Source organism: Lissotriton vulgaris, chromosome 2_2 (assembly GCF_964263255.1).
Source record: "Lissotriton vulgaris chromosome 2_2, aLisVul1.2, whole genome shotgun sequence".
In the NCBI taxonomy this organism is placed as follows: domain Eukaryota; kingdom Metazoa; phylum Chordata; class Amphibia; order Caudata; family Salamandridae; genus Lissotriton; species Lissotriton vulgaris.
In genome coordinates, this window is record NC_141688.1 from 72,001,952 (window position 1) to 72,027,340 (window position 25,389).

The 25,389-nt window shown below is 49.5% G+C and overlaps 1 protein-coding gene across 1 annotated transcript in view; it reads left to right on the forward strand.

Annotated features, from left to right (window-relative positions):
- The first annotated feature begins 6,835 nt into the window (after positions 1–6,835).
- CSPG4 (chondroitin sulfate proteoglycan 4) overlaps positions 6,836–25,389 on the forward strand; it is a 432,568-nt gene continuing 414,014 nt past the window's right edge. Inside the window, exon 1 of the mRNA XM_086959300.1 lies at positions 6,836–6,992. Within this exon, the coding sequence (XP_086815426.1) occupies positions 6,911–6,992 (82 nt within the window). The 5' untranslated portion in view covers positions 6,836–6,910. The remainder of the gene's footprint in view (positions 6,993–25,389) is intronic.

The following is a 25,389-nucleotide window of genomic DNA, read 5'->3' on the forward strand; positions in this document are numbered from 1 at the left end:
CGGTTTCGGATTCATAATCCTCATCAGCCAGGCTATCTTGAATCCATTGGCAAGTGAGCAAGGGACTCACGTCTGAGCATACCCTGCCAACTTAGGGCGGACAAAGCGAAACAAAAGGGGATGATGGACGGAGCGTTTGAGCAAATCAAACACTCACCCCCAGTCAACTGATCTGGGTTTAATCCATCACCATTCTTTAGCTCACTCAGCCACCCCTGTTCAGACATGGCCATATGCAAATCAGTCTGACCCTGTGCCTCATGGGAACAGTCCAGCCCGAACTGCCAAGCATGTCTTTCCTGGACCGGAAACAAGCATCCTGGGACCGGTTTCGGATTCATAATCCTCATCAGCCGGGCTATCTAGAATCCAGTGGCCAAGTGAGCAAGGGACTCACGTCTGAGCATACCCTGCCAACTTTGGGCGAACAAAGCGAAACAAAAGGAGGTGATGGACGGAGCGTTTGAGCAAATCAAACACTCACCCCCAGTCAACTGATCTGGGTTTAATTCATCACCATTCTGTAGCTCACTCAGCCACCCCAGTTCAGACATGGCCATATGCAAATCAGTCTGACCCTGTGCCTCATGGGAACAGTCCAGCCCGAACTGCCAAGCCATGTCGTCCCTGGACCGGAAACAAACATCCTGGGACCGGTTTCGGATTCATAATCCTCATCAGCCAGGCTATCTTGAATCCAGTGGCCAAGTGAGCAAGGGACTCACGTCCGAGCATACCCTGCCAACTTAGGGCGAACTAAAAGAAGCTATTTTAGGGATTTTGCATTAAACATAAACCCAACATTTCTCTGCAAACTGTTTGTAACAGACTCTCACACATGACCCACATTAAAAATATAGTAAAGTAAAAAGTATTTAAAACAGTCTTTTTAAGAATTATTCAAGGGCAACACTCTGCAGATTAAAGTTGGCTCTATCTGGGGGGCCCTTGATAGGCTGGGGCCCTGGGCCAAATCCCACTTTGCCCATGCCTTAAAACGTCTTTGAGGTAGGTGAGTGTGTTGCACGTTTAGCTGTGGTAAAGTGAAGGAGCTATGAGGAAGTGCATTCAGGAGTGAGTGAAAAGAGGGTACTGAATAGGAAAGAGCTGCGGTTTCAAATATGTAGATGTAGGAGATATGGAGAGAACAAGCATTTACAATGCAATGGTTTTGCCTTTGTTAAAGTTAGAGCGATTGGCATTGCTCTTGACATTATTTTTATTTATGTTTTTTTTTTAACATAAATAAATGGCATTGTCATTTACAATGCCACTAGCTTTATCTCTTGCAAATGACACACACCAACACCCACAGAGAGCCCCCCCAACACACACAAACCCCCCCCCCCACACACACACCCACACAGAGCCCCCCCACACACAGCCACACAAAGCCCCCCACACACACCCACACAGAGCCCCCCCACACACACACCCACACAGAGCCCCCCACACACTGCGAGCCCCACCCCACACACTGTGGGCTCGCTGCGAGCCCCCCCCGCAGGCAACAGAGGCACGAAAACAGGGTCACAAGCAAGCAACAGGGTCACAAGCAAGCAACAGGGTCCCAAGCAAGCAACAGGGTCCCAAGCAGGCAACAGAGGCACGAAAACAGGGTCCCAAGCAGGCAACAGAGGCACGAAAACAGGGTCCCAAGCAGGCAACAGTGGCACGAAAAGAGGGTCCCAAGCAGGCAACAGAGGCACGAAAACAGGGTCACAAGCAAGCAACAGGGTCACAAGCAAGCAACAGGGTCCCAAGCAAGCAACAGGGGCACGTAAAGAGGGCCACAAGCAGGCAACAGAGGCACGAAAACAGGGTCCCAAGCAGGCAACAGCGGCACGAAAACAGGGTCCCAAGCAGGCAACAGCGGCACGAAAACAGGGTCCCAAGCAGGCAACAGAGGCACGAAAACAGGGTCCCAAGCAGGCAACAGAGGCACGTAAAGAGGGCCACAAGCAGGCAACAGAGGCACGTAAAGAGGGCCACAAGCAGGCAACAGAGGCACGTAAACAGGGTCACAAGCAGGCAACAGAGGCACGAAAACAGGGTCACAAGCAGGCAACAGAGGCACAAAAACAGGGTCACAAGCAGGCAACAGAGGCACGAAAACAGGGTCACAAGCAGGCAACAGAGGCACGAAAACAGGGTCACAAGCAAGCAACAGGGTCACAAGCAAGCAACAGGGTCACAAGCAAGCAACAGGGTCACAAGCAGGCAACAGAGGTACGTAAAGAGGGCCACAAGCAGGCAACAAAGGCACGAAAACAGGGTCCCAAGCAGGCAACAGTGGCACGAAAACAGGGTCCCAAGCAGGCAACAGAGGCACAAGCAGGCAACAGAGGCACAAGCAGGCAACAGAGGCACGAACACAGGGTCACAAGCAGGCAACAGAGGCACGAAAACAGGGTCCCAAGCAGGCAACAGAGGCACAAGCAGGCAACAGAGGCACGAAAACAGGGTCACAAGCAGGCAACAGGCACGAAAACAGGGTCACAAGCAGGCAACAGAGGCACGTAAAGAGGGCCACAAGCAGGCAACAGAGGCACAAAAACAGGGTCACAAGCAGGAAACAGGCGGATCACTTATAACAAACCAACTCTCCCCTTTTTTCCCGAACTATCCACCACTTCTTGCTATACGCTATTTCAGGCCCCTCATTCTCACGGTCTCTGAACCCCACACTTTTTCCAGTGTTGAGTTGAACATTTCTTCCTCCCATGTACTGCAGAGAGAGATAGCGACACAGGGAGGGGGAGCAGATTAGGGGAGATAGTGACACAAGGAGGGAGAGTAGCACAGGGGGAGATAATGGCAAAGGGAGGGAGAGTAGTGCAGCAGGAGATTGCGACACAGGGAGGGAGAGCAGCGCAGGAGGAGATAGTGACAAATACAACAGTGAGAACATATTTGTGTTTTAGAATGCTGACCAGTATGCTCTGTCTCACAAGAAAGAAGATGCCTGCCAAATACCCCCATGTTGCCACCGACACTGTACACATGGCCAGGATTTTTTTTCTTCAAATTAAGGTCATCTCGGATACCAGAGAGACGTCACAGTAATTTTAAAGACACTAGCTGTAGAGACCATGAGTTTCCTTCCTCGCGAGAGCCCAGTGCCCCCTTTATTTGCCCTCTGTGGAAAACCTGGTCTGTCAGTAACTTCCATAGACCCAAGTCAACAGTAAATTGTGCTGCCCATCCCATCACTGTCATGATTGACGGGCGCCTCATGCTCTCCAACCATCTGTGGATATTTGCAGAGTCATCCCACTGCCTGGACTTTGTAGAAGCCAAACTAGAATAGGAGTTGTAATAACATCCTAAAAGAATGGGCACTATGTAAATTGTTTTCACTAATTGCAAGTGCCTTCTTTGCTCTCCCTGGCATAGAAGCAATTAAGGGAAGACTGAAAAACAAGGTCGTGTATTCTGAATTTGTCCTTTTGGAGAAGCGGTAGAATGTTTAAAAAGACAACCGTTACCCCGATGCCAAGAAACCTGCACACACACCCTGGCAATTCCACTTGGCCACTCTGTTTGACCCTGGAGAAATTATTCCTTTAGACTTTTCGTCCTTTTACTTATCTGACTGAAATGGGAATGTTTAGAAATGGGCTAAATGTCAGTCAAGCGCGCACATTAGCAAAATCTGAGCAATTTGCGACGTCAATTTCATTTTCACCGTTCGTGGTTTTTTAGGGGAAACTAATGGCATACACGTAATAATCACTATTTTTAGACCCAGCATCCACGTTTATCGGGTATTTGCGATGCGTGTGTGCATTGGGTGCTTCATATTCACTGCTGAGACATTTCCATAGACTTTTCTCATCAGTGTTCATTGAAAAGGATCCAAATCTTTGACAGCGCTAGAGGGAACTTTAAATGCCAATTAGTTCTCAGCACAATTAAACTGAACCTTAGTAAAAATTAATGCAAATTCTTCTTCCTGTGGGTTCTTATCGCATGAAGGTTGTTGTTTAAAGTTAACCAATGTTTGTTTCTTTCAAAATACCCCATACACTGTATTGAGAAGATGATTGCTGAAAGGTGCAACAGAATGTATGTCAGTGACATAGCTCAGATGGCTAAGGTATATGCAGAAGCAAATTGTGCGCAACCTGCAGGTCGCGGGGTGGGTTTCGGCATCTTGACTCAGCCTTTTATCATTGTGTTGTTAGTTAAATGAGGACCATTTAGCCGAGTAGCAGGAACACCTCCTGTGTACACAGCTGCACAACTGTGGTCACAGGGGATGGATAAAATATGTCAATATCATCTTTCATACGTGTATTGGCCCACATTCAGTGTGTCGTAAATGTAAAACAACCAGTGCGTTAATATTGGTCAAAATTGAATTACAGAGAGAGATCAGTGCCATGTTTGCTTCATGTAAGACAAAGTGCCATGTAATCCGGGTTACAAACCCCGGTGTGTGTATTGCTGAAGACAGATGAGGTGTTCGGTTACCCTGGGAATGGTACACAGCAGTTTTTGGCGGGAGCCAGGGTGACCTGCCTCTGTGTGATGAATAGCTGCCTCCAGCTGTCCCCGGTGAGAACCCTTGCTGCACACTCCAGCAGACAAAGCAGCGCGGGGATTACGGCAGACCGCACTGTGAGCCGAGCTGTGCCCTGTGAGGGGAGACGAGTGCGCGCGCGCTGTTATCTGGCCGCCCTTCATCGATCCCGGAGACTGAGGAACTTCGCCACACCAATCACAATGACTGAGCGCACAGGAGCGTTCGCCCGATGCGTTATCACCTTCACACTGATTGCATCGGCTTCAAACCAGCCCTTTAGCGGGAAAGCCAGTGATGGGGCAAGAATACCGGCAACGTCCTCCGCATCTCCCGGGGCTCCTTCCAGGCCACGGGAGCCCCGCGGGCGCCGCCATACTTCCTTCTTCCCCCGGGCTGCGGGGGGGCGGGCACTTCCGGCCGGCCGCGCTAGGATTGGCCGGCCGGCCGGTCACTTCCGGGTCGCCGCGGGCAGCGCGGCGGCCCGTCTCTAGCTCAGGCAGGCGGTCTGGGGACGGGAGGGTAGAGGGAGACTGGATGGAGGCGAGATGGGAGTGAGAGTGCAGGGAGGTGGGAGGTTACAGGGCAGAGGAGCGCGCAGAGCGAGAAGCGCCGAGAGGGAGAGACCAGGGGGAGGGGAGTCTGCGGGGAGCGGGCCTGCCCTACAGTGCCTGCAATGCCGGACCAGACACGGGGGCGTTCCCGGCGTCCCGTGACGTCGGCAAAAGCCAAAGAATGTCGGGAACGCCCCCGTGTCTGGTCCGGCATTGACGGACAGGCCCCTCGTCCAATGGCAAGGCTCCGTTTACGGAGCCAGCCAATCAACGACGAGGGCCGAACCAAGCCACACTACAGTTCTCATCAGGTTTTCGCCTGCGCCGAAAAGATGCGCAGAGCGCATCTTTGGCGAGGCAAAACCTAAAAAGGGCGTACACACCTAAAATAGAGGGAACATAACCGGAGTGTTTGAGATGCTCTGAAGACCTCTACCCTTGCCACATTCTTTAGTACTGTTGAATCTACAGTCTCATAATTTCAGAATTAAAACATTTTCAATATTAATTTTTAATAACAAAATCATTGTTGCTACTCGTTTATCTCAAACAGCTGACAGCAATTGACAAACTCAATAGTCCTGGGTGGTGTTCGATGTCTGTCAATTGTGCGCCATGTATGTCGAAGCAATAACAGAAAGCCCAGACAGCCACCAAAGTATTTTTCGGGTGGCACTCTATGAAAATCCCAAAAATATAGCTTACGTGTTTAAGCCATTCCCTTAATTAGATAGGTCGTGCCTCTTTTAGACTGTGAGAGACCCCGCTCTTTTCATTCCAATGAAAGCTGTCCTTACAGTGTGTTTCCACGAGTAAAATCAATAAAAATGCTCCTTCATAATGTACATGTTGTGTGTTGTGCTGACATAAAGTCATGCGACATATCTAAAGCTGTTTATAGCCTGACTTAAAAATGGCAGGCTTCCAACACACTCGCAGGACCTTCAGTCACCACGGTTCATTCCGGGTAAATTAGGGACGGAGATAGAAGGAGCTAGAGTCGCTTGCCTGGGATAACACGTCGTGGTCTGAGAGCATATACAGCGTTAGAATGCAAGCTGTCCTTATGCAGCTGAAACTCATACACTATTAGACCACAGTGCGTCCCCCACGGCCTTTTAGGATTTTTTTATCCCACGAAAATCAACCCCAAAGCGTGAGAATGAAATGTTTGAGCCATCTTCCTGTGGTACCCTTTCTTCAGGAGGAGGCGGTATGAGTAGTGGAAAACTGACGACTCTCTCCCGGCACAAAGTTTGGAAAGTGTGCGAGAGTTTTTTCAAAACTCCTCTGCTGAGGATGGGGGGAGTCGAGTCGCCCAGTGCCCAGGCGCGCGCTGGGCACAAAGGGCGCTTTCAGGTACAGGAGAGCTGCCTTGGTCCTCTAAGGGTGGCGGTGGGGTGTGGTGCACGAGGGCGCGGCCTCCCTCCGTGACCCTCCCTCGCGCACACCCCATCCCTGCTGGAGGCACAGAGTACATGATTGAAGCGTTGCTGCATCAAATGCGTTTTGCAGAAACAAATGCACGTGACGGTGATGGGTTAAGACTGACAGAACATAAGCCATCAATCACTCTCTGAGTTTGAGGGGCTCCCGTGAAGGGTCTTTGGCCCCCGCCTCCACCTCAGGAGTTGGGGGCTTCCGCTGCGCAGCGCCCCCTCCGGCTCCAGCTGCCGGAGTGCACGAGCCAGGGCCCCGCCCTCGGGAGCGCACTATTAAATATAGTATAACGGGAGCCTGGATTGGAAACAGACGCGCTCTGTCTGGCTCTCTGGCTGCCGCTGCTCCCGGCTGCAAGCACCGATCGCTGCCCGGACTCCCATTTAACACCATGAAGTCTGCGCCGGCCTTCCCGCCGCTGCTGCTTGCGCTGCTGCTGGCCCTGGGGGCGAGCGCCGGGCCGCACCCTGGAGGTAAGACCCAAACCTTGAGTTTGATGTCGACCTGGCGACATATTCATGTCTGCATTAAAAGGTATCATGAAAAGTGAAATAATGGAAAAGTTCAGTTTGCTATGTTTTTGGGATATGTGTAGCGCCTCTACCGCTCGTAGGCAGCTTCGAGGCGCTAATAGTTGGGGAGTGAGAGGCTGGACGTAGTTCTCAATATTGATTAATCAGAACCATGCCTCTGGATTTGAAAGTAACGCGACACGTTGACATCTGGAAGTAAAACTCCCAACTTTACCTCTTAAGCCAGACCTTTGTGCTAACCGCACCGGTCCCAATTTGTATCTTTAGACCAGCCAGCATCTCCCATTGCCTCTCTGCGTTTACCTTCCTACTCCCTTGACATTTATTTATTCCCCCTCTTCTCCTCCCCCCTTACCTGTCCGGCCAGCCTCATAGTGGGTTACTAGCGCCTCGAACCGTATCTCGTCTGCATTAGCCAGTGCTTGAAATTCACATATAGAGTCCTAGCACTCACCAAACCCAGTGCTTTAAATTGGCCTGCACTGTCCGGTACGGGGTACCGGCACTTTTTTTTATTTTAAGAGGGCGAGTACCTGCACTTCTCAAGAGTAATGCAATACTTTTAATTGGAGAGTACGGGCACTTCTCATAAACTGCACTTATACTTTTCAATTTCAAGCATTGACTAAACCGGAGTACCTGTTGCCTGCGGAAAGGAAAGTGCAGCCACTCTCCTGTTGAAATCTGCCGAGAACTGTTCGTAGTCTCCCTTTCTTAGTAAAGAAGAGAAGGCACTGGACACCAGGCAGATCGGCACTTTTAAGGACTCAGAACTCCGCGCTTTTCAAATCAAGCATTCATCCATACATACATTGAAGAATGGCATGCGGGCACGGCACTGTCACGAGCACTGCCCCTAACGCCGGACATGGACACTGACACAGGGGGTCAGTCTTCAGTCAGAGACAGTGACCTTTGGAGACCAGCACTCACTCACGTGTATGACGTAAGGAGATCCGTTCTCACTCACAGAGAGTGACTGGGAGATAAACCCTCAGTCTCAGAGAGTGTCAAGGGATATCAGCCCTCACTCACCTGTAGAACGTAAGGGCATCAGCCCTCACTCACAGAGAGAGACTGGGGAAAAAGCCCTCCCTCACAGACAGTGATGCAGGGAGATCAGTCCTCACTCACAGCCAGTGTCATGGGGAGATCAGTCCTCACTCGCATTTATGCCATAGGACACCCGCCCTCATTCATAGACAGTGACTAGGAGGGAAATAAGCCCTCACTCACAGTGTCAGGGGGGTTTCAGCCCTCACTCACAGACAGTGATTGAGAAATAAGACCTCACTCACAGTAATATGGGGAGATCAGCCCTCACTCGCATGTATGTCATCACTGACAGTGACTAAAGGTCAATCCTCACTCAGACACAGTGATTTGAGGAGATTAGCCCTCACTCACAGTGATATGGAGTGCTCAATCCTCAATCACATGCATGCTCTCACTGACAGTAACTGAAGATCAGCCCTCACTGGCAGTAACTGAAGATGCCGGGAGATCAGCCCTCACTCAGAGACAGTTGCTGGGAGAAAAGCCTCTAATCACAGACAGTGTTTTGGGGAGATCAGCCCTCACTCACATGTTTGCCATGGGGGCGGGATATCCCTCACTGACGGTGACTGAACGATCAGCCCTCACTCACATACTGTGATATGGGAGATCAGCCCTCACTCGCATGTATGTTCTCACTGACAGTGACTGAAGGTCAACCCTCACTCACAGACAGTGATACAGTGGGAGATCACTCCTCACAAATAGACAATAACACAGTGAAATCAGTCTTCAGTCACAGACAGTGAGATACAGCAAGGTCAGTCCTCACTCACCCAAAGTTATAGATAAACTGTAGAGGCAGAGGGAATGAAGACCAGCCCTTGCACACTGAGAGTGGTGGGTGAAATCAGACCGCACTCAGAGACAGCGACACTGGGATATCAGCCCTCACCAGCACTGTTATATTATGTTATGCTGTGCTATGTTATGTTGTGCTGTGCTATGTCACGCTATGCTGTGCTATGTTATCTTATGATATGTTATGCTGTGCTGTGCTGTGCTATGTTATGCTGTGCTATGTAATATTATGCTATGTTATGCTATGCTGTGCTATGTTATGCTGTGCTGTGCTATGTCATGCTATGCTGTGCTATGTTATGTTGTGCTATGTCATGCTATGTTTTGTGCTATGTTACCTTATGCTATGTTATGCGGTGCTGTCTTTGTTATGCTATGTTACGTTACTTTGCGTGTTCTTGTGTAGCCTGCATCTCACCCGGGCGGGTGTCCTGGTGCTGAAATGAGGGGAGGTTGTTGCCCTGGCTGGGTCCCCTCCTCTGTGAAGAGTCACGTTTTCAGTTTCTTCCTGAATGCTAGGGTTGAACTGTTGCCTCTGATGTGGAGAGTTCATTCCAGGCTTCAGGAGCCGGGTACGAGAAGGTGTGGCCGCTGGGTGGGTGACACAGTAAGATCAGCCCTCACTCAGAAGCAGTGACACATGTGAATCAGCATCCCTCGCAGACACTGAAACTGAGACATCAGCCTTCACTCACACATCATGACAGTGGAAGACCAGTCTTCATCCACAGGCAGCGATACTCGGAGATGAGCTCTCGCTCACAGTGAGTGGCATTGGGAGACCAGTCCTCTCTCACGAAGTGTGGCACGGAGAGACCAGTTCTTGTGCTGGGGGATTGTCCTTCACCCACAGTCAGTGATACAGGGAAGGTCATCCCTCAGTCACAGACAGGGACAGCAGGAGATCGGCCCTCAGTCACAGACAGTGACAGCAGGAGATCAGCCCTCAGTCACAGACAGGGAAACAGGAGATCAGCCCTCAGTCACAGACAGTGACAGCAGGAGATCAGCCCTCCGTCACAGACAGGGACAGCAGGAGATCAGCCCTCAGTCACAGACAGGGACAGCAGGAGATCAGCCCTCAGTCACAGACAGTGACAGCAGGAGATCAGCCCTCAGTCACAGACAGTGACAGCAGGAGATCAGCCCTCAGTCACAGACAGGGACAGCAGGAGATCAGCCCTCAGTCACAGGAGATCAGCCCTCGGTCACAGACAGGGACAGCAGGAGATCAGCCCTCGGTCACAGACGGTGACAGCCGGAGATCAGCCCTCAGTCACAGGAGATCAGCCCTCAGTCACAGACAGGGACAGCAGGAGATCAGCCCTCAGTCACAGACAGTGACAGCAGGAGATCAGCCCTCAGTCACAGGAGATCAGCCCTGAGTCACTGACAGGGACAGCAGGAGATCAGCCCTCAGTCACAGACAGGGACAGCAGGAGATCAGCCCTCGGTCACAGACGGTGACAGCCGGAGATCAGCCCTCAGTCACAGGAGATCAGCCCTCAGTCACAGACAGGGACAGCAGGAGATCAGCCCTCAGTCACAGACAGTGACAGCAGGAGATCAGCCCTCAGTCACAGGAGATCAGCCCTCAGTCACAGACAGGGACAGCAGGAGATCAGCCCTCAGTCACAGACAGTGACAGCAGGAGATCAGCCCTCAGTCACAGGAGATCAGCCCTCAGTGGCAGACAGGGACAGCAGGAGATCAGCCCTCAGTCACAGACAGGGACAGCAGGAGATCAGCCCTCAGTGGCAGTGAGCGATCAGCTGTCACTCATCTACATTGACTCTGGCAGCCTATCCCTCTTAGAAAGAGATATGTGCAACCAGCTGTCACGCACAGACAGACAATGGGAAATCAGTCCTAATCCACAGACAGTGACATAGAGGTGATCAGGACTCAGTCACAGAAGGTAACTCTGGGAAACAAGCCATCACTCACTGTTATTGGTGCTGTGGGATTGGTCCTCACTCACAGGCAGTGACAGTGGGAGATCAGCCATCACTCAAAGAGAGTGACACAGGGAGATCATCTCTCTCACACAGATTGTGACAGGAGCAGTCAGCGCTCACTCACAGACAGAGACAAGGGGAGCTCACCCTGTCACTCATAGACTGAAGCACTCAGAGATCAGACTTCACCCACAGCCAGTGACTGTGAGATCAGTTTTCACAGACGGACACAGAGAAAACATCCCTCACTCTCCAGGATGGCACAAGGGAATCAGTCCTCAGTCAAGACAGCGTGACACAGGTAGATTTCAGTTGGAGTTAATGACATAAGGAGAGCATGTCTCTATTGAGACTGTACCAGAGAGACGTCAGCCCTCAGTGGCAGACCGTAACACTGGGAGGTCTGGCCTCCCCCACAGACAATGACACAGGAATACATCTTCCCTCAGCCCTGTACTTGTCACTCACAGTGACCCCAGAGTGCAACCCGTGGTCTGAGAGCTCAGACGTCAGCCACAGATACTGCACTATAGCAGTGGCGGCTCGTGTACCGGCAGAGAGGTGGGGGCGCGCCGGATGACAAACAAAGGAGACAAAAACATTATATTAACTTACCTGCTGCATTACCGTATCTCCTCTCTTCTGCTCCATCCTCACCAGCACAGGCTCCCAGAATCCCAGGCAGCCAATCCTAATGCTGCTCTCATGCTGCTGGCAGCATGAAAGCAGCAATGATGTCAGGCCCTGTGAGGAAATCCAATTCCACTGCATCCGTAGGCCAGAATATAAAGGAAACCCATTGGGTTTATAGGAGAACCCTCACCCACCAACCTAGTTGGTGGCATGCTTCAAGTTTGGAGGAGGATCCCAGAGGCATTTTTAACCTGCACCTTCACTGCATGTTTGTCACAAAAAAACACCTGCTCCGCTGTAATCAGGCGTTGAAGCACACCTAGGATGCCCTCAGCACCCTAGGTGGGAACCCGCAGATGAAGCGTGCAACCAACTAGGTTGGTGGGTGAGGGTTCTTCTACGAACCCAATGGGTTTCCCTTATATTCTGGTCTACTGATGCAGTGCAATTTGATTTCGTCAGAGGGACCATTCTCATTGATATGTTATATTGTCTCTAGGGGAAAAGGACATGCCCCTTTCTTGTGTCCTTGCTGTCTCATTGTCTATGCGAGCATGAAAGCAGCATCAGGATTGGTCTGAGCGCCGATGATTTGCACTCCCAGTGAGACAGGGAGCCTGCTCTTGCTGTCTCCAACTCGGCAATGCAGCTCGGGTTGGAGACAGCTTCAGTGCATATGTCTGTTTGGTTGTCCTGAGACAGCCCATCAAAACCACACGTGCACTAACAACAGTGCCCTGCCCACCACTCCCCCTCCACGAAGGCCACCAATTAGGCCCCGCCCCAAAACTCAGCTGGTGAAAAAAAAAAAACAATAATAAATACTTTTAATGTGGTTTTATTTTTAAAGTTTTAGAGGCTTGTGGGGGGGGGGGGGGGTGACGCTCCTCCTCCATAGCGTAGGAGCCGCCGCTGCACCTTAGAGATCATCTTTTGTTTTGCATAAACAGTGCCACTTGAAGCAGGTGTACAGCCCTCAGTCAGAGAGGGGAAACATCCTTTACGACGCAACTTTTACCAGCAGTGCCTTTACAACGCAGGTTTTTCAACGCAAGTCATTAAAACGAATTGTGCTGGGTGAGCGCTGTAGGATAGGTAATAGTTTAATTTACTATCCAACACCTTCCCTACTATCCATGGGGACTGAAGTTGGAATAGTAAATTCAACTATTCACTATCCAGCACCCCCCATTGCAAGTCGTTGTAACGACTTGCGTTGAAAAACCTGCGTTGTAAAGGCATGCGTGGTAAAAGCATGCGTTGTAACAACGTACATCCGTCAGAGACTGGGAAAGAGCACTTAGTCAGGGTGTATATATAGTCACTGGGTAGGGATTAGCCTTTGGTCACAGACATTGATCAGGAAATCAGCCCTAATATAGAAGTCACAGATGGTGACCCTGGGATGTCTGTATTCAGTTACAGACAGTGACCCTGAAGCTAGAATATCGATTCTCGGCCACCGGCCATTCCACTCAGAGGCGGTGATCGAAGTGGGGAAAAAAAAGTAGGGGAGCTGTGGGTGGAGAATCAGGGGGCGGGAATAACCGAAGATTGAATCAGTGGGCGGAGTCAGGGGTGTGGCTAGAAATAGCAAAACATACCAATTTTTTGTACGTTTAGCATTTCACAGCTTATAACGCTATTTAATTAAAACAATGGATAAACATGTTTATTTGAGGTTTAATTCAAGAAAAAGCAAACACTCATAGGGAATACAGATTTATGTAAAGCGTGTGAAATATAAGCAGGAGCAACATGTTACTTTAATGCTTTTACTCTCATTGTTTAGAAATCCATGATTATGTTTTGTCTCAAACATTGAGGTCATGAATACAGGGCTCCTCAAGTACACATGTGTTAAGCAGGGCCAGGGCCGGACTGGCCATAGCGGGCACCGGGCGTTTCCCCGGTAGGCCGCTAGGGTGGGGGCAGGTTTTGGGCCCCTGGGGGGCCGTTTTTGTTACCGGTGGTCTGCAATTTCGGCCCCCGGTAACAAAATCAGCCGAAACCGGCCGTCCCAAACTGCTCACCCGCACCCCCCATTGCCCCAGGGGAGGCCAGCTGAGCAGTTTGCCAGGGCCGGTTTCTATTCTCAGTCCGGCCCTGAGCAGGGCTCAGAAGAGAAAGGGACTCTTTAGGAGAATCTAGACTCACAGAAACCTGCAAAGGATCCTTCATATTCATGTCAGCCAGCTAGCTGCTCAATCATAATATAGCAAAAAGAACAACTGGTGGACAGAATGCAAAACAATATCATACATTCACCCCAGTACAGAGATCTGGGCCTAAATCCATTGTTTCTTTGCTCACCATGCCATTCCAGTTTGGACTCAGCCATATGCAAATCAGTCTTGATCCTGCACCCAATGGGAACAGTCCAGCCTGAACTGCCAGGCCAGGTCCTCCCTGGACTGGAAACAAGCATCCTAGGACCGGTTTCGGGCTTTCAGCCCTCATCAGCCAGGATAGCTTGATTCCAGTGGCATGGAGAGCACAGGACTTATGTCTGAGCATACCTGTCCCACTCGGGGTGACAAATGCAAAAAGAACAATTGATGGACAGAATGCAGAACAATGTCATACATTCACCCCAGTTCAGAGATCTGGGCTTAAATCCATTGTTTTTTGCTCACCATGCCATTTCAGTTAGGACCCAGCCATATGCAAATCAGTCTCGATTCTGCACCCAATGAGAACAGTCCAGCCCGAACTGCCAGGACATATGTATTCAAGTGTCCTTTCATTCGGGAAGTGAACACAAAGCAGTACCCACTGAACTATGCACATAACATATTTCTCTTTGATATGCATGGTATAATGCATATTAACCCTCTGCACTTCCTTAGATAAGTGAAACAGCCACTAGACAAAACATGCTCCCATCTCTCTCCAGCAGCAGGTACAATGATCACCTAAGTTATCTTGGCACTTGTATTGTTGAACGAAACCTGCTGAATATACAAAGAATTTTGCAGTGTTTTTAAAACTCCTGCACTTGTACAAAACCGGTCCCACCCAAACTAAACTGGCCCCCTATCCTTCAAGTCGCCCTGGGAAACTCCTGCTCCTGCCCTGTTCACCGCTCCTGCCCTGTTCACCGCTCCTGCCCTGTTCACCGCTCCTGCCCTGTTTACCGCTCCTGCCCTGTTCACCGCTCCTGCCCCGTTCACCACTCCTGTCCGTTAACTGCTCCTGCCTGGTCACTGCTCCTGTCGCGTCACTGCTCCTGCTCATGCCTAATCACTGCTTCTGCCCCGTCACCTCTCCTGCCCAGTCACGTCACCTGCCCGTCACTTCTCCTGCCTGGTCACTTCTCCTGCCCGGCACCTCTCCTCACCTGCCCTGTCACGTCACCTGCCTGTCACGTCAGCTGCCCATCATGTCACCTACTGTCACTTCTCCTGCCCGGTCACTTCTCCTGCCCGGTCACTTCTCCTGCCTGGTCACTTCTCCTGCCCGGTCGCCTCTCCTGCCAGGTTGCCTCTCCTGCCCTGTTGCCTCTCCTGCCCTGTTGCCTCTCCTGCCCTGTTGCCTCTCCTTCTCCGTTACTTCTCCTTTCCCAGTCACTTCTCCTGTCCCAGTCACTTCTCCTATCCGTTACTTCTCCTGCCCCGTCACCTCTCCTGCCCTAGTACCTCTCCTTTCCTGTCGCCTCTTCTGTCCGGTCACTGCTCATGCCCAGTTCACTCTGTGTACAACATTAACAAATTACACAAGCTGTCAAGTTCCCCATAGTACTCTGTCTTGGGAAAGCTCCTCTGTAATCACCAACTCAGATCTCACTGGCACTTGATATGCTAAAGGCAGAGGGCGGGAGCATTGTCATTCAAAAGGGGGTAATTATCCTCAATCGGAATGACAATGGGCCTGCCCTTGGTCTGTGAGAGCTCATGGGGGGTGGGGGGGGACATAGAAGTGCGAGCAGCCCCTGGAATCTAATGAAAAAGTTATTGTTTTTAAGTCGGACCATTCTTGCCGTCCCGGGATGCTTTTTTAAAGTAAGAAGTAGGGGAACGGACTGAAATAATTTTTAGAAGTAGGGGCACGCCGTGCCCTTCCTTTCCCGCCCACTTCTACCACTGCTCAGAGGCCAGTCCCCTCGGAGGAAGACAATGAAGCGGAGTAGACGAGTACTCCTTGGTAACAGACAGTAGCAATCGATGCTAGACTCCTCAGCTAGGCAAGTGACACTGGGACAGAAGGGCGAGCCCCTAGTCACAGACAGAGAGGTTAGCTGTGAGCAGTGCTTTAAATGGGTCGGTACTGTGAACCTGCACATCTTTAATTCTAAAGGGCGACTACCTGCCCTTCTCAGCACTTATGAAATACTCTTAATTGGAGAGTATTGACACCTCTAAGTAGCAAAAAGCTACTTTAAGTTATTGAGTACCTGAACTTTTTTAATATTTCCATTTCAAACACTGGCTAGGAGTCACAGACTGATAGATGAGCCTTCAGTCCCAGACACGGTCAGTAAACAAGCATTTGCAAGTGAATAGGTCTCGCTCTTGCAAGAGTTTAAGCTATTGGCATTGCAAATGACAATGCCTTTTATTTATGTGTTTTGAAAACCTTCACATCAATAAAAGCATTGTCATTTATAATGGCAATAGCTCAAACTCTCGCAAATGCGAGACCTCTTTAATTGTGGCCGCGCACCTTTCTTTAGATGCAGCTCGCCATATTCAGCTTAAGGCGAGCCCGGTCTAAAGAAAGGGGCACGGCCACCATTAAAGTGAAAGCACACCATGGAATGCTTTTCCCCCCAAAAAATATTTGTTTGTGACGTTCACAAAGAAATTCGTTATTTTGTAAAAGTGCCCCACTCCGTGCTTTCACTTTAATGGCGTTTGCGTCTCTTTCTTTAGACGCAGCTGGCTGTAATCTGAATACAGCAAGCAGAGTCTAAAGAAAGGGGCGCAGCCACCATTAAAGTGAAAGCACGGTATGGGGCGCATTCACTCAAAAAAAACATGAAGGTTCCGTAGTGCATCTGCTATAGTTAAAGCAGACCACACTGGCAAATAAAATAAATAAAGATGCGCTACCGCTATAGTTAAAGCGGACCGGCCTCCATTCATTATTAATAAAAATATAAACTCGGGCGGCGTGCTGCGTTGTAGGAAAGCACGTTGTGGGTGGAATAGGAGAAAATCATTAAAGAAAATAGTGCTCACATAATATAGATAAAACAGACCTTGTAACAACACGAGTAAAAAGTCCCGTCCTCATGGGAGGTTACAAATGCAGACAAGACGGTATAAAGGAGGAACTATTAAGCGTATTCATGAATCAAAAGCAACGATTTTGAAAGGACAGTAACAGGAGCCAATTGAAAAGATGGGCGGAAAATGGGCGGAGCTTCAAGTACATATCTGAATAAAGCATGCCTCACAGAGCAGCGCATGCACTGCACAGGCTCGACCTAAAAAGAAAAATTAACCCTCAGTCACAGACAAGATGAGCCATCAGTCACAGACAGCGGCAGAGGGAAAGGAACATGAACCCTCAATCACAGTCCGGAAGATGAGCCATCAGTCACAGATAGCGGCAGTGGGAAAGGAACATGATCCCTTAAATCACATAATGGGCAATGAGCCATCAGTCGTAGACAGTGGCAGGGCAATGGAAAATAACTTTTGGGTGGAGCCCTCATTCAAAAGGCAGGAGGTGAGGAGTGAGTCACTGAGAGGAGAATTGATCCGCAGTCACAGACAGGCAAAACAGGACAGAAGAATAGTCCTATTGAGTGGCCAGGAAGAGGTCAGTGAAAGACAGGGAGAGTAGTTCTTAGTTACAGACAAGGATAACAGTCCTCTGTCACAGGGTGCTGGCCCTCAATCACACACAGGGAGCTCACCCCTCAATCACAGGCAGAGAGATTAGCCCTCAATCACACACAGGAAGATCATCCCTCAATGAAAGGCAGGGAGATTAACCCTCAATCACACACAGGAAGATCATCCCTCAATCAAAGGCAGGAAGATTAACCCTCAATCACACACAGGAAGATCATCCCCCAACCACAGGCAGGGAGATTAGCCCTCAAAGACAGGGAGATAAGCTCTCAATCACCAACAGGAATATCAGCCCTCAATCACAGACAGAAAAATCATCCCTCAATCACAGACAGGGAGATAAGTCCTCAATCACAGACAGGACGACCAGCCCTCAATCACAGGCAGGGACAGCAGCCGTCAATGACAAATAGGGAGATCAGCCCTCAATGACAGACAGGAAGATCAGCTCTCAATCACAGGCACGGAGATACGCCCTCAATGACAGACAGGGAGATTAGCCCTCAATGACAGACCGGGATATTAGCCCTCAATGACAGTCAGGGATATTAGCCATCAATAACAGACAGGAAGATCCTCCCTCAATCATATGGGAGATCAGCCCGCAAGCACAGGTAGGGAGGCTGGGATCAAGCCTCAGACAGAGAGAGCAGCCCTCGGTACAGACAGGGAGATCAGAACTCAGTCAGAGAAAGTGAGAGAGCCCAGTGGCACTTGGTCAATGATTAGTCAGCGAACTAGAGAGATGGGCCTTCATTTTCAGGGGTGTCACCCCTAGGTGCAGACAGGGGCACGAGCCCTCATATGCCATCACTGCTACACAGCTATTGGCTGTCTCTCACAGTGGATTTGGGACAGGGAGGCTCCCCTGATCCAAAGACATTCAAAAATGGTGGGCAGCCTTCTGTCACATACAGACTAATTAGCCATCAGCCATGAACAGGGAGATCGATCCTCAGTCACTAACAGACCCATGCACCCTCGGCCGCAGGCAGAGTTCCGTCCTCAGTCACTGAAGGCCGCCACTGAGCTCTGGGCCGTATTCACAGCCCGCCTGGCTGTCACACTGCGGAAGTGAAGTAAAGGAGCCCGGGCCTGCAGTGTCCCAGGTGTGAGGGGTCCACAGACGGCGGCTGTGAGTGAAGCCCCGCCCCTTCTCGCGCCGCAGCGTGAATGCTCCCTGTGTACACGTCCGGGACGCAGCTGCGCGCCCTGGGCCCGGCGGGGCTGGTCGAGGGGCTGTTCTCGCTCTCTTTCCCCTCGCTGACAGCGCTGTGTGTGGCTGAGCCGTGGACACCGGGGCTGTCAGATGTTCCCCGCCTGCGAGCCGTGCCAATTTAGGGGGTGCTGTCATCCTCAAGCTGGACGAACTCCAGAAACCACTCGTAGAGGGATGAGGCCCGCGCCTTCACTGGTGCGAACAGAGGCTTTACCCAAACTCGGAGAAAAGAATCCCTCTGGGCTGTGTCCCCCCTCCTGTCCTAACTGTTCTCGTACACTGGCCGGGAAAGAGATCAGAATATTTCACTGAAAGCTGGTAGGGCTGGGGAAGAGTCAGGCACTCAGTTAATGGTATGCACAACATGCAGGGAACCATGTCCTAGCTAGACTGCCTTTTTTCCAAGGCCGCAGCCTGCTGGGAAGTCTACCCCTCCCGATATTTATTTTTATTTAGTGCATTTTTATAAAGCGCGGACATTAACCGAATGTGTCAGAGCGCTGTACAACAGAGCCAGTTACGTTAGAAGAGAACAGTGGAAACACAATAAAACATTTCAAAGAAAAACAGGAGACTAAAAATGAAGGTTACATAGACACAAAATCCAACAAAGCATGCAGGAGTGAGGAATGTACAGGAAAAAAATAAAAACAAATTTACAATGAGGAGTGAACTTCCAAGAGGGGCCTGAGCATGGATAGGCCAGTCAGGGTGATTTCATTGGTGTGGCTACTCTATACGTTGATGTGTTTGATCCAATCCGCGTCTGTTATTGGCTCTGTGATGTACCACTGTTCTTATTAAGTGTTTACCTTTAGCAAGTACATTCAAACCCCTTGCGAGGCCACTTGAATTGTGTGTGTATGAAAAGAGGGCAGCTATCTGGGCCTGTGGCTGTGGGAAGTTCGGCTTCGTGCATCTTTTTATCCATAGCATATACAATTCATATGTCCTTTCCAATAATCAACAACACTTACATTTTTATGTATCTGTGAAAAGAATGATAGTAATATTTTGATTCAAAGAATAACAGTTTGGGTTAAAAAACGCTAAATTATAGTTTTAAATACCAATGTTTACTTTCTGATAATTTAGGGTTGTTATACCCCTCAACACGCAGGGCAAGCCGTGTGAATACAAACACATGGAAGTGCTGTCATTGGTTGCACTGATGCTCTCTTTAATCACTTTTGTGTACTTTAGTTGCAACAACAAAAAAAACAAGTTTGTTCTTCTGCACCTTAGATTTTATATCTGGCCAGTTATTTAGTATTAGGGTGAACTCTGAACATGCTGTTCCGAGGGGTAGATCAGATTTTGAGTATCAAAAAAATAAAAGTAGGACTAAAGCCTTTAGTCTTATTTCTATATCTGGCCTGTCCTGGTGTTTGCGTAGCCTTGTACACAGTGCTTCAAATGGGAAAAAATAAGTACAGGTACTCCTTAATATGAGCTAGAGCTGTGGCAAGTGGGCGGGGCTAGGGATGGGGCTAAGGGCAAGATATGATACTTAATGACTTCTGTACCAGTTGCAGCACATATCAAAACACATGATAAATGTGGTAATGTAAACAAAACAGGTTAATTCATTACACAAAATGAAAGCCAAACAGGATGATATGTTTTCAGTTCCTTGTTTTGTAATATTTGCTGCTTCTTAACCCCTTGCGGGCATCCGACAGCCCCGGCCGTCTGATGTCACGGTGGGCGCGTGCGGAGGACGGCCGGGCTGTCCGAACAACGCCCATTCATTAATTTGCCCGCACCGCGGGGGAATGTGTGCAGCGCAAGGGGTTAATGCCATACTGTTATTTGGCGTTGTTTGGCACAATACTATATACTCTCAGGCGTGCACACATACACACACACACACACAGAAACAAGCAGACATATACACAAAAGCATTCCACCCATGCCCTTTAAACTATCTCCTGAGCGTGTCCTGATTCTCTTCCTCTTTCTCTCACTCTCTCTCTCACAAACGCAGAGGGAACTGGGGGCGGCTTCGGGCAGGGGGGCTACACCCCCACGCCCCAATGGACGAACCGCGCCTGGCGTTTAGAATGGAAACATTTAATAATTTTTTCATTCAGAAAATTTCTATTATCAAGGCCAACATTCCTCCTCCCTCTCCTACGTTTGTGGACCCTCGGTGTCCCCCCCCTAAGGGTCATCTTGACGCTTTTCCTCCGCTGACTAAGGAATGTCTTATCTCAATAATTCCCTTGGTCAAATCTGGTTCCCCTCTTGATCCCTGTCCCTCTCACATCCTCCGTCACATTTTTTCTTCATGTTCTGATCCCCCTCTCCACTTCCTTAACAGCTCACTCTCCCAGGGTGTGGTGCCTACCCCTCTGAAAACTGCAATCATCGTTCCTATCCTCAAGAAACCTGGTGCCGACCCCTCGGTCCCGGCCAACTACCGCCCCATCTCCCTTTTGCCATTCTCAGCAAAGGTGCTCGAGCGCCACGTTACTCGCACTCTGAGCACTTTTGTGGAGATGCATGGGGCCTTAGCCCCCCGCCAGGCCGGTTTCCGCCCCGCACACTCTACGGAGTCCGTGGTACTCTCGGTCCTTGACAACCTCAGGGAGGGAATGGATACCAATAAGACCCAGGCCTTGGTACTGCTCGATCTCTCAGCCGCCTTTGACACGGTTGATCATACCATCTTACTCTCCCGTGTCAGGGCGGCGGGGATCGGAGGTACTGCACTGGTCTGGTTATCCTCCTTCCTGAGGGACCGCACCCAGGCTGTTCGCCTGGGTGATTTTACCGCGGATTTCCGGAAAGTTCAGTGCGGGGTCCCCCAGGGCTCTTCTCTTTCTCCCCTCTTATTCAATCTCTACATTGCCCCGCTTATCTTTTCTCTTCAGCAGATGGAGGTCGCAGTATATAACTATGCCGACGACCTCCAACTTGTTTTCGATCTGTCCTCCTCTCTGTCTTCTATCTCTAATTTCCAATCCACTATGATCCACATTCGTGACTGGATGAACCACAACCATCTAAAACTTAACCCAGATAAGACTGAACTGGTGTTAACGGGTGGTTCATCCAGCCCCTGGTCTCCTTTGTTCTGGCCCCCTTCTCTCGGTTCCTCACCCGTTCCCTCTTCCTCAGTAAAAACTTTAGGTATTAAGCTCAACTCTCAACTCACTCTTCACTCCCAGGTCAGCTCTGTGGTGTCCTCTTCCTTTCTCTCACTGCGTACTATACGCAAGGTGTCCCGTTTTTTTTCTTTTCAAGCCCTTAAACTGATCACCTTGGCGATGGTCATCTCCCGCCTGGATTACGGCAACGCCCTATATGCCAGTATACCTGCATATAGTCTTAGGCGGTTGCAACAGATTCAAAACCAGGCGGCCCGCCTGGTGTTCAAATTACCAAAATTTCACCATGTCACCCCCCTCCTTAAATCTTTACATTGGCTCCCCGTTCGTGAGCGAGTCCAGTTCAAGCTGGCTTCCATCACTTTTCAAGCGAGACTGGGCACGGCACCGGCTTTCATCTCTTCCGAGATTACTCCCTACGTCCCCACCAGAGACCTCCGTTCATCCACCCAGGCCCTTCTTACGGTCCCGCGCTTTCGGAGGAAGAAATGGGACGGTTCGAAATTTACGACCCTTGCTCCACTCCTCTGGAATTCCCTGCCCCTTGAGCTTAGGACCCTGACTCTCTACTCCCAGTTCAGAAAACAACTGAAGACCCTTTTGTTTTCTAAAGCCTTTAATTAAATTACTCCTCCCACAATCTGAATCTGAATTATTTACTTTACATGGGCCAGTCCACCCTGTTTCTGTTAGTTGTAGCGCCATGAAGCCGCTGGCGAACGTGCGCTTTATAAGTAATTTTAAATTCAAATTCAAATTCAAAATACTTACTGTTACGGACCGGTTCCAGACTTCATAAATATACAAGACAGCACTGGTGACGTCATAGCAGGGCATGGCAGTACTTTCACCATGCACTTGACATCTGCGCATGTGCACACTAGGGCATAGCACGGTGGGTTCGCATTGGTAGCCTCTTCAGCGATGCATTGAGCGCAAAGCTCCCCTAAACCGGTGTCTTTTCTTTTACTGGCAAAGTTAAGAGAATGCCACAATCAGTGGAACTTGAGCATAGCACCGGCAGAGTGGAGACGTGTGTCTGAGCCTGGCAGGTGCTCTGCAGACAGTGTTGCTCCACACAGATATGGAGATCTGCACCGCACATGAATAGCTCGAGGGCTGCAGGAGTCGTCACAGGTGTAGGTTAGGTGAGTCCATCCAGTCACTATTGACTTTTTCAAAAGCTAGCCTGTGGTAGGGCTGTATTTCAACAACTGGTGCTGTTGTTTTTATGGGCACTATAGTGAGTGTTATGGCCAAAAGCAGTAATAAAGTAAGCCTTTAACTGGCTGAATTGCACAAAGTGAAAGTAAAACCAGAAAACCTGGATAAATCGTGGTGTCAACACTTAAACTGTGTAACCCTAGGCTATAGGCAAATATTTTGTCTATTTTTCTTCATTATCGCATATGAAAGCACTTTCAAATATGTGAGTTCAGAATTTCAGTTGTATAAAAACCTATTGTGTTTGGTTTATTGGACTATAATGCTACTCTATAATCTGGGCAATGTATAGGGTTTATGTGACAACTGTCCTGCCTCTTAGTTCACTAATGGCTCATGTTTAAAAACTATCACTTAATAAGCACTTCTCAGTGCAGTGCTATACTGGGATGTATTACACTTTCTGAATTTTAAAGAGGCTTTATCATATTTTACGGGAGATTTTTGTATGATTTTCAAAGCAAACAATTTCAACGTTTGGCTCGTGCATGGGCTCTAAGAGCCAAGCCATTTCCTTGCCTCAGCTCTGTCGCAGTTTGCCCTGTTAATTTGTTGGCTCGCCCCCCTCTAGTTGCAGCTTTGCCTGTTACAGGTGCTGGCAGGGCTTTAATTGGGATGAAAAAACTGGGGTGTCTCTCAAAGTGGTGTGGTCAATGTAATTAAGGGCGTGTCTTGAAACACATAAGCTAAAACTCTGTGTTTAGCACAGTGTGCCGCCCGACTTGTCTTTTGCTGTTCCTGTCATTGCATAAAAGACATATGATACAACAAGTCACATCATACCTACAAATCAGTACTATTGGCTTTGTCAATGGTTGTTAGTTGCATAAGATAAATAAGCAGCAACTATGGCTTGTATATAATATTGAAAAAAACTTCCACTTAAAGCCCTGGTGACACCACGACAATGTTGCTTCTCCTGAGTTTCAATAAGAGAAGGGAAATCCAGAGAGAAAATTACTCTTTAAAGGATTTCCCTTCCCCTACAAGGCTCACCACATGCACATGAAGTGCCTGCTGTCACTGCAGTCCGGGAAAAAAACTGACCACCTGCGCCAGGGATCAAAACAGAGCCTGATAGAGACCCGTTTTGAGGCCCCCTTAAAAAACTGCTGGTGCTCAGACCCGGTGAGACCCGGCCCACTTAAAGCCCTGGGTGCAGGTGGAATGAACCAGTAATCGGCATGATTTCTGTAGCAGAAATGAATGATAGTAAACCTGGAAACGTTCAATGGCTCCACAGGTTTAGAATGATGTATACCATGTAATGGAAAGGAAGGTTGACCTGCATTAAATAGCGCTGTTATCTACTTTCCAAGTCTGAGATTTATTTACATGGTACTCTTATTTTCTAAAACAAATGACAACGTGAACTTATTTTGAACATTATAGGCCCATCAACCTTGCCATTTTATGTTATTTGATATTGCTAATGGCTGATTTCAACTTGACTAGCGCATTTTCCATTCCTGTACACTATTTGGTAGGCTCTTAATCAATGCTACATTATCTTAATTGTATATCTGAAGATACTACCAGAAACAATGTATGCATTTTCAATAGGTTTTAAAGTATGTCTATTTATAGGGTACTTCTTCTGATATCTGTACAGATTTTCCAGACTGTGTGTGATGTAAGTAACCAAACATTTGATGCGTCACTTCCTGTGATAGCACCAAACCAAAGGTCATACAATGTCGCTTCCTATGATTTTATGTCCAAAGGTCACATGATGTCACTTCCTGTGATGTCTTCAGGTCAAATGCCTTGAGAAATCACTTGCTGTGACTTACTCGGGCGGGTCAAAGGGCAGATTATGTCACTTCCTGTGATATGTGACCTCAAATAGGGGTCACATGGTATGTGATGTCACTTCCGCTACTCCAGGCAATTTGATTAATCAATGTCCATGTACCTGCATGCTCCAGTTTGGACGAGGCTCCCTTGAGCCCTCTCTTCCAGAACAGTGCCGACCTCCCTCGCCCACCCACCCATGTCTCAGTGGCAGGAGCCGTAGCAGAGGCTGTGCTTCCATGCACCTGCCCCTTGCCCGGGACTGATGGCCTGCAGTTGGGGGCACTCTCCCATCATCGCCCGCTACTTTTAGCCGAGGCCTCAGAGGCCCTCCACGACGCCTCTGACGCTTGCCCTGAATCTGTTCACATATGTGGCCTGATCCCGAGGACCTTCGTAGTGTGCGGCCTCAGAATACCCCTGCCTAAAATAACAGAGGAGAGTACATTGGGAGCCGCTGTCCCTGGCAGAGAGATGTGAGGATGGGCCGCCCGGCTGGGAGAAATGTCTGCCGTCCACAGAGGCCAAGAGGGTATTCCTGTCACCGAGCCCTCACAGGGGTGCAGAGCACATGGAACCCTGTGTGGTCCAAGCACGCGCCCATTGGGTCCTGGGTACACAGGAGAGGCACGTTGAGTTTTTGTGGCTGGTACTCCACACACTGCCCTCACTCAGTCCCACGGTGTCCCGAACACACAGCTTTCACACGGAGCCTGGTACCCTTGCACACAAGCGGGC